Source organism: Cydia pomonella, unplaced genomic scaffold (assembly GCF_033807575.1).
Source record: "Cydia pomonella isolate Wapato2018A unplaced genomic scaffold, ilCydPomo1 PGA_scaffold_31, whole genome shotgun sequence".
Classification (NCBI taxonomy): Eukaryota; Metazoa; Arthropoda; class Insecta; order Lepidoptera; family Tortricidae; genus Cydia; species Cydia pomonella.
In genome coordinates, this window is record NW_026907866.1 from 28,405 (window position 1) to 37,956 (window position 9,552).

At 49.1% G+C, this 9,552-nt stretch overlaps 1 protein-coding gene and 1 long non-coding RNA gene across 2 annotated transcripts; one reads left to right on the forward strand and one right to left on the reverse strand.

The window, feature by feature from the left end:
• The first annotated feature begins 594 nt into the window (after positions 1–594).
• Positions 595–2,029, forward strand: LOC133534004 (uncharacterized). Its single transcript, XR_009801958.1, has 2 exons — positions 595–721; positions 956–2,029. It is a non-coding gene; the product is annotated as an uncharacterized LOC133534004 (long non-coding RNA).
• A 4,770-nt stretch (positions 2,030–6,799) lies between these two features.
• Positions 6,800–9,220, reverse strand: LOC133534000 (PHD finger protein rhinoceros-like). The gene has a single exon (XM_061873090.1). The coding sequence runs from the start codon at positions 9,218–9,220 to the stop codon at positions 6,800–6,802; it is 2,421 nt and encodes an 806-aa protein (XP_061729074.1).
• Positions 9,221–9,552: the final 332 nt, after the last annotated feature.

The following is a 9,552-nucleotide window of genomic DNA, read 5'->3' on the forward strand; positions in this document are numbered from 1 at the left end:
TAAAAAAATGTGTATTTAAGAAATAAAACTTCATAAATATCAACAAGTTCATATTTTACGATCAAATTAATATTATTTCAGTTGAATCCAGCATTAAATGTCGATTATGAGGCACCAACAAAATTCGCCTGTGATGTAAATTCTTACAGAGATATCAATGCAGATTCAAAGCTCCCACCTCTGATCATGTCTAATATTAAAAACTCTTTAGACCGGTACATAAAATATATCTTATTAAATTAATATAAAACCTAAAAATAAAGTCGTCATGACACTTAAAGCTTTTTAAAAATAGTTACAAAATTAAGAGTGATAACACAAATAATAATAGCGCTCCGACCACTCTGTTTAAACTTGTTAGATTTGTAAGTATACATACAACATGTACATATTTACAGGAATCTATTTGAAACGAATTTATTTAGTAATGAATAGGAGGCTTTCATATCTTCAATGGTGTTACCTTTTAAAAACTAAAATGGATGTATTCATAATACAATTTAAATATATTCAATTTATTACTGATATAGTTTATTACTATGTTTGTTTAATAATTTATTTTATATAATTATTAAACAAACAAACAAACTTACATTTGAAACAACTATAAATTCTGCTGGCAACACTGATTACATGTTGTCAACGTCCTGTGTCAAAGAAGGATTCGATTTTATTATAGATTATAAAAAAAATATATATATCTTCATTTCATCTCATTATTGTAAGTATAACAACACATATTACTTTATTATACATGTTTTTCATTTAGTTTTTGCACATTAAGACTATAACAAAACCTTATTGTAGAAATTAACATAACCTTAACATCCCGGAGAAATGGGAAGACTGAAAAGGAATGGAACGAATAGGGGGGGTCCCCAAAACCACCTGGTTATTCATTGCTTAGACATTGCCTAACATTATTAGGTTACTAAAGTTATTTTTATCTTTTCAGATTAAATACATACCGTACAGATAGCTAATTACTTACTACTGTGATGGGATAACCAGAAACCTTTCCAGCGGTACCTGGGACGTCTAGACGGAACCAGAAAATGTTGGTTTGCCAAAACCAAGAAATTGCAAATCTGGTGTCCGACTCCAACGTTATCCAGACGACGTTGGCTCCGATACATAGTCTAGATGGGTGACGATAGTGCACTAAGAAGAACGTACAACGAAGTACCACATGGCCGAAAACAAATAGACGATTGGTGTATCAATATGCACCTCTGCTTGGTGCCTTAGAACAACACAGTTTTTTTGTCACCATTTGTGTTGGTGTATTATAAATTTGTGTGTTTATAAATGTATATAAATATATTTAGGTAAAGTGAAGTTCAATAGAAATGACAAATAATGTAAACATACCAATTTAACATAATTCTTTCATAATCTTGCACTTTTTCATCAATAGCTGGGTCCACACAGAGCGAGCATACACAAGAGGCAATTTCCTCATGCACAAACCAACCAGTGTGGACGTGCCTCAGCCAAGGCGGTGCGCTTAAGCGAGGAAAACGCAGATATTGCCTCGGCCAAGGCACATCTACACTGGCCGGTTTGTGCGAGAGGTAATTGCCTTGTACATACATGCTCGCTCGCTCACTTTGTATGGACCCACCTAATAGTGTATATATTTAAATATTCTATTGATATAAATGTTAATAATTAATATTTTAAAGTAAACATTGTGAAAATATTATATTATATGTGAAATGCTAACAAAATCTGTCATGTAAGTTTAAATTATTTGCCGTTTTTATTAAACATAATTAATCCTTTGAATGTTAAATATTTTTAAACATGTCTTAAGAAGTTGTGTCCATCAGTGGTATTAAGAACTTTCAAGGCAGTATGCCATCAGTGTGCAGCAAATGATTTTTAATTGATGAATTGCCCTGTAAAGTTTTGCCATTGTTGATTTAAGTAGTAGGTACTAATTATATTGACTGTTGTGATAATAAAATATATGCTTGATAAGTATGAAAAAATTGTATTATAAATAAAACTTTTTGTATAGTAAAAATTTGTTTTATTTTTTTTAGTGATATATATGTAGGGTTTTATATCTATATTTAAGCCTGTCTCGGTGCTCTCATGGGATTATTTGGGGATTGAGAACCAAAACAGGTTTTAATCGCATAGTTAGTCAGCTACTATCACGTTGTGCAGCGAAAGATCTCCTCCTTCTATTTCAGCATTATTCATGAGCTGCTGCCTCTCTATGTCCCATTTTTGGCATAGCTCGAGGGTGTGTTGAGCCGTATCGTCTGGGTCCCCGCACTCATGACACACCGCCGTGGGTTCCCTCTCAATTTCATGCAGGTAATGACCGAAACAGTCATGCCCAGTCATTACCTGCGTTAATTTGAACGTGAGAACGCCAAACTTTCTTTCAACCCACTGGTCTAGGGAAGGGAGGATTGCCCCTATTGTGCGTGTTCCATAGGGGGAATCCTCCAGTAGGTCCTTCCACCTCTCTTTAAGCCGGTCCAGCGCAGGCTTTTCTGCTCTCTCCCCATCTTCAGGATCTAGCTGCTCTCCGCGCGCCCTGGCCTCAGCTCTCACCCTGTACCTTTCCGCGAGGACTACCGCATCAAGCTCCCACGGGGGAGTGTCCGCCATCACACATGGCGCTGCATGTGACACATTGTGATATGTTCTTGTTACACGCAGAGCAATGACTCTCTGAGGCCGACGGAGGAGTGCTCTATTGCGGCTGGAGAGCCGGTCCGCCCTGATGGGAGCTGCGTACATTGCCATACTCCTCACAACACCTGTGTATAGGCGCTTACACAATGAGCCAGGTCCGCCTATGTTGGGTAGGAGACTACTTAAGGCCGAGGCCGCACCCACTACTCGAGGAGCCAACTTTTTAAAGTGCTCCTCGAAATTCCATTTGAGGTCCAAAATGAGGCCAAGGTATTTGATGTTGGACTTAATCTGAACCGCCTCACCCGCAACAGGTATGCTGGTTCCTGCTGGAATCTTCCACCCTCGTCCCTCAAAGATTATGGCTTCTGTTTTCGCTAATGCCACCTTTAGGCCTAATGGCTCTATTATTCCTACGGTGAGCTCTGTGGCCACCGCTGTCCTTCGCAGAGTCTCCGCCGTATCTTTTCCCCGCACATCCACCATTGTGTCATCGGCGTAACAAATGGTGATCATGCGAGGAAGTTGGGCACGTCTTATTGCCCAACACAGTTCTAACCTAACCTAACCTACTTTTCTGATAGCAGGTCGATTTTCCAAGGATAACAGTTCTGACCTTTTTTTTTTTTTTTTTTTTTTTTTTTTCACGCAGGGGTAAATACATTTACGTATCTCACCCCCGGGCTGCGAAAGCCCGTTGGGGATGGGGTGGTATGTGGGACTCGCCCCTCGCAACTCCCTCTGCTTGCCAGAGGGAGGGGAGGGGAATACCCACTAACTTCCCCTGCGGCGTTACCCTCTCTGCCGTTATAGGGGAGCATCATGGGATCACTAATATTCTACCACGATGCTCCCCCGGCCGCCCCGGCTAATTCATCGGGAGCACCCTCATGTTAAAAGAGGAGGGATTGTGTAACGCTACAATCCCTCCCCAGGCGTGTAGAGCTTTATCTGCGGGTCCCCAGCCCGCAGCTCTACTGAGGAATCAAGGCATTGACGAATTGCCTTTGCCTTGTTCCCCTCCGTCTGCGTCGAAGCGGGTGCGCATCAGCTCTCTCTTCCCGCATCCGCTCCGCTTCCTCTTTCTTTCTTATAACTTCTTCGCAGAAGTTATTGAACGCCTCCCAGGATCTCTCGCTGGCCAGAATTTTTGTTACTATATTATGCAGCGAGAGATCATCCACGTTTAGGGCCATTTCTAGCTCCCGTCTCTCTGGGGCCCAGGATGGGCATTCCACCATTGTGTGATATGCGGTGTCATCTTCGTACCCGCAGTGATGACAAATCGGCGTAGGCTCCCTCTGTATTGTGTACAGGTAATGACCGAAGCAGCCGTGTCCAGTCATTACCTGTACTTGCCTGTAGGTCAAGATACCACTTTTACGGTCCAGCCAGCTATCGAAAGACGGGAGGAGCGCCCCTATGGTGTATGCGCCGTATGGCTCGTTCTCCAGCTGGCTTTTCCATCGATCTCTCTCCCTCTTCTTTGCTGCCTCTAGCCGCGCCTCCAACTCTCTAGGAGCCAGATGCTCATCGGTGATGCATAGCTCCATCCTCTGGTTGTACCTCTCCGCTAGTAATCGTGCGTCCAGATCCCACGGCAAGATACCGGCGAGGGCACAAGCGGCCGCGTGCCCGATGGTCGAGTACCCTCTAATAATGCGCCGCGCAATAATTCTCTGGGGTCTTCTGAGGAGGGCCCTTGTTTTGTCATTAAGCCTCCCGGCCCATATCGGTGCTCCGTATAGCGCCATGCTGCGAATAACGTTCGCATATAGGCGTCGACAAGGGGCTTGGGGGCCTCCAACGTTGGGCAACAGTCGGCTCAGCGCCGAAGCAGCACTAATGAGTCGAGGAACCAGGTTGGAAAAGTGTTCCTCGAATTCCCACTTGTTGTCCAAGATAAGGCCCAGGTATTTAATTTGGGCTTTTAAAGGGACCGCCTCACCTCCAACAGGGATCACCTCATCAGGTGGCAGCCTCCAGCCTCTTCCTTTGAAGACTACGGCGTCAGTCTTATTAAGAGATACCGTAAGTCCTAGCAGTTTAATGCGCCCCACCGTGAGCTCGGTTGCCACTGCGGCTCTCCTTAAGGTTTCCCGATACTCTCTTCCCCTTACGGCCACCATTGTGTCATCGGCATAACAAATGGTGACCATACGGGGAAGTTGCTCCCCTCTTATTGCCCAATCAAAACCAATGTTCCAGAGCAGGGGACCCAGCACCGACCCCTGCGGAACACCACACTCCATCCGTCTTTCTAGGCGTCTGCCTCCTGATTCATAGAGCACTACTCTGTCTGAGAGGTAGTGCTCTATTATTGTCCTCAAATACAGAGGCACATCGTGATACCGGAGCGCCTCTTTTATCACTCCATAAGGGAGAGAGCCGAAGGCATTGGCAATGTCCAGAGATACTGCTATGGCTCCCTCCTTTTTATCTGCTGCCAGGTCGCTGAATTTCTTCAACGTGCCTACAGCGTCTATTGTTGACCGCCCCTCGCGGAAGCCGAATTGCCGGTCGCTAATGTTCGGGCCCGTGTCTTCCAAGTGCTTAGTGATACGCCTTGCTATAATGCGCTCCAGCATCTTGCCGGTTTCATCCAGGAGAACGATGGGGCGGTATCCCGAAGGAGAGTCAGCTGGACGACTCTCCTTTCGTAATAGGCACAATCTACCCTCCTTCCAGCAACGAGGGAAAATTCCCTCTTTGAGGCAGTCGTCAAATAACCCTCGAAGCCGAACTCCGAGGTGTTTAAGTGCCAGGGAGAGCACTCTCCCTGGCACACCATCCGGCCCCGGAGCCTTTTTGCTGGCTCTCATTCGGAACACCGCTCCCATAATTTCCACGTCCGAGATTAAAGGGACATCCGGGAGGCCCTCCGGTTCCTGCACTGGGAGAGCCATGACGGGAGGCGCAAAGTCCGGTGCCGCCGGGAAGAGGCCCTCTACAACTCTCCTTAATAGTTCCGGCTCTAGGGAATCCATGGGGGGAGCGTGTTTCAGTTTGTTCCTGACAATTTTATAGGGTCGCCCCCATGGATCCCTATCTAAAGTATTCAGGAATTCCTCTCGGGCTTCATCCTTCCGTTTGGCTATAGCAATTCTCAATGCCAATTTTGCGGTTAAAAGGGCCTCCCTTAGTGTCTCCTCCTCTGCCGCCGTGTGTTGCCGGCGCCGGCACCTGGTGAATTTCCGGCGTGCAGCATTGGCGGTTACTCGGAGGGCTGCAATTTCCTGCGACCACCAGTAGACCTGTTTTTTGCCAGTAAATTTCTTGGTCCTTGACATTCCAGTATCGCACACCGTCGTTAGCGAGGCACGGAACCGGGCTGCCCTTCCTTCAACCCCAAGGTCTACTGGTGGGGGAGCGCACCAAGCCTCTATCAATGCGGCCTCCTCAATCATGTCCCTATCCAGGCTGGCCAGGGACCACCTAGGAAAACCGCCATAGGGACGACGCCTGCTCGCTGCTTGCGGTGAAGCCTGTAGTGGGGCCGCCGGAGATGGAGAAATCCTCATCCTGATGTAAACGTGGTCGGAGAGAGTTTCCACATCCTCCAGGACACGCCAGTCCTCAATTCGGTTAGCGACAACAGGGGTTGCAAGAGTAACGTCGACAATGGATCCTCCCTGTTGTCGCACACATGTGTAGGCATTGCCCTGGTTTACAACCACCAGTCCCATCTCCACCGCCCAGTCCCTAAGGGTTTCGCCCTTCGCATTAGTAACAAGGGAACCCCAGGCTGCGCTTTTAGCATTAAGGTCCCCCATCACGAGTACCGGGGTTGGTGCTGACCTCCTTATTAGCCCTCCCAGATCATCTAAGTAACCCTCGAATTCCCATAGTGGCCTATTAGGGGAAAAGTAAGTTCCGATTAGTATAAGGTTTCCCCATTTGGCTGCCGCCATTCCGGGACCTTTATGAACCGCTATCAGGGGAGGATAGTCCCCAATAGCCGGTACTACTAGAGCCACTTTCCGGTCAGTTGCTCCTACCCAGTTGGGCTGAGGAGGAACGCAATACGGTTCCGCCACCACAGCCGCGCCTATGCCCCACTCCGCTATTACCTGCATGAGCAGGTCTTGGGCACGGGCGCATCTGTTCAAGTTAGTCTGTAGAAGTTCGTAAGGGCGTGGCAACATTACGTATCCATCTCTTGTCCCTCGTCAGCCCCTTGGGCGGATCTCTGTTCGGGCCCCTGGGTCTGGACGGGGCCTACTCTTCCCTTAGTCGGTGGGGGGCAGCATGCTTGGCCTCCCATATAGTGGCCGGCTGGCTTCTTAGCTTGGTGACACGCCGCGCAAAATGGCGCCTCGGTGCAGCCCGACGCCTTATGTCCCGGCTTGCTGCACCGGAAGCACAGGTTCCCTCTCTCTACTTGTGAAGGGCAAGTGGCACGAGCGTGTCCCGTCCCCATGCATTTATAACAGCGGAGCGGTGCTGGATCTAATATATGAACTTGTGCACTCGACCACCCCACAAGCAAACGCCCTCCCTCTACTATCTTGTTGGCGGCTGTCACTGGGCATTTAATGAGGGTCGAACCTACCCCGTTAAAGCCAGTACGGATTGCGCCCACCTTCACCTCGTCAAGTCTGCAACCACCCTTCGCTGATATTGCCTCGGCTACTGCCTCCTTGGTTGCACATTCCATGAGTCCTGATACCCTCAAGCCGGCCATTTTTGTTGGCCGGTACACCCTCGCGTCGTTGCCGACCAAGCCCTCCAATTTCTCGCGCAGGACATCGGCTGTCCTGCCGTTGTCGGTACCAGGGACCTCAATGATACGCGCCCCATCGGCCGTTTTCCGAACTTTAACGTGGTCTAGCCCCACCTCAGCTAGACCAAAAGAAGTCGTCACCTTGGCGAAGATCCCCGCATATGTAGCCTCAGATTCTGGTTTGAGAGCCACTACAATGCCCGCCGTCGATGGAGCAACCAATTTACGCGGCTTCGGCTTTGGCTTCACAGCCGGTTGGACTGCTGCAGACGCTTTCTTATTAGCTTTTCTCTTTGCTTTACGGCCCAATACTTCTGTCCACGTCTGATTAGCAGTCGTCGGTGGTGGCGGCGGCGCCGTCTGAGTAACCCTCTTCGCTCGGGGAGCGGGGGTGGGTTTTGAAGAATTTCCCGCATGATGGGGAGGAGTCACCTGAGGTACCTGCTTGGTAGCTACTTGTTTCCTCCGCGGCACTTTCGGGCCAGGTGCAGCTCTCGCAGGGGGCATTAGCGTTGACCCAGACGATGCTGCAGATTTCTCTACAGATTCCCCAGGGCCAGGCCTTGGGGTAGGAGCGGGGGCAGGAACCGCCAACGGGGTCCAGGGATTATCCGGCAGATCAACCACAGGAAACCGTGTAGGAGAAACCGTCCTAGCGGCAGCCGTAGCTGCCTTTTTTCGGTCCGCCGCTAATGGCGGGCGAACAACCGGCGCTGGAGGGAGACGACTCTTTATGTCGTCTATGCGAGCATTAACCATGTCCCCTAGCGATTTGAAGAGACTCGCCGACAGCTCCTCCCTAAACTCAGACAAGGCATCCGTTACCGCCTCCAGGATCTGGTTAGCCTTTAGACTGCCTGCTGGAGTCTCCTTCTTATTCCGATCGGAAAAGGCCTTTCTGAGCGCCTTCAATTCAGATGTCGCATGAGCTAGCTCTTCCTTCAATCTTTTATTATTTGCCCGAAGGACATGCACCTCCTCATTCTCCTCTCTTGAGTCAATGTTATCCATGGCATTTATTATTTCGCGGCACGCCTTGTTAATGCGACCGCGGATGGTTCCCTTTAAATTCGCTGACTTGCTGACGTCGGCCAGCACCCTCTTGGCTGCCCTGCGGGCCACATCCGCTTCGTCTCCGTCAGCAGCCGGTGACTGACAACCCTCCAGCACCAGGTTGCACTCCATTTCTTGCTCCTCATCGGAAATGACCTGTTCAGATGTTTGGTTTTTTTCCTTCATCGAGCAGGACGCCGGCCCGTGAACTTGGGGCGTATGTCTGGCATCCTTATCCGCTTTTTTCCCAGAAGACCCTCGCTCGAGACATATTTTCAGCATGCTTTTGGCCTTGGCTATTCCCACGTATGCCCCAAGGGATTTGGTCTTAGCAATACCCGTGTACGCTCCGCGGGTCTTGCTCTTTCCCCATTTCCCGCCTCGACGTGCTGTATTTATTTTTGGCAGGTTTCCCAGACACGTTTCCTCGTCCGATCCAGTATGGCGCCTTTTTTGGGCCAACTGTCTTTCCACTGACTTCTCGCCAGCCGTCTCATCGTCCTTTGCAAGGTCGTCGGAGTCCGTCGTGTCAGACAGTCGACGTATCCTCCCTGACCGTTCATTTCTGACTCCTCTCGTTCTTGCCTGGGAGTTAGTCCCCAAGTCTGAGTCTGAGTCTGTCGACGCTCTTTGATCCAGCTCCGACACCGCATCAGGCAGGCTCTGGGAAGAGCCGCTTTCATGTTGGCCCTGAGAAGGGCCGTTTTCGTGTTGGCCCTGAGAAGGGCCGTTTTCGTGTTGGCCCTCAAAAGGGCCGTTTTCAGGAGTTTTTTTATTTTTAGATGCCATTAAATTCCCACGAGTTGGGGAGAACAAAAGCTCCACAGAGGCAGAGATCCCCAATACCTAAACTGTGGCCCTATATACGCTGTGAGGTCGGGAGGTATCACAGGTTTGGCCACTAGTGACTGATGAGCACCCCAGCCGCTCTAAGAAGAGCACCCCAGCACGGTGAACCGCCATGCGGGGGATTGTGGATTTTTTATTGAGGTTAACTCCTCTTGACCCGGTCGACCAAGGCAAGGTCCTCGGTCCCATCAAAGGCTGCTAGACATGACAACAACACCTTATCATTTGGGATAACGAGTTTCGGGACGGTGGCCAAGGCCTGTACACCCGGT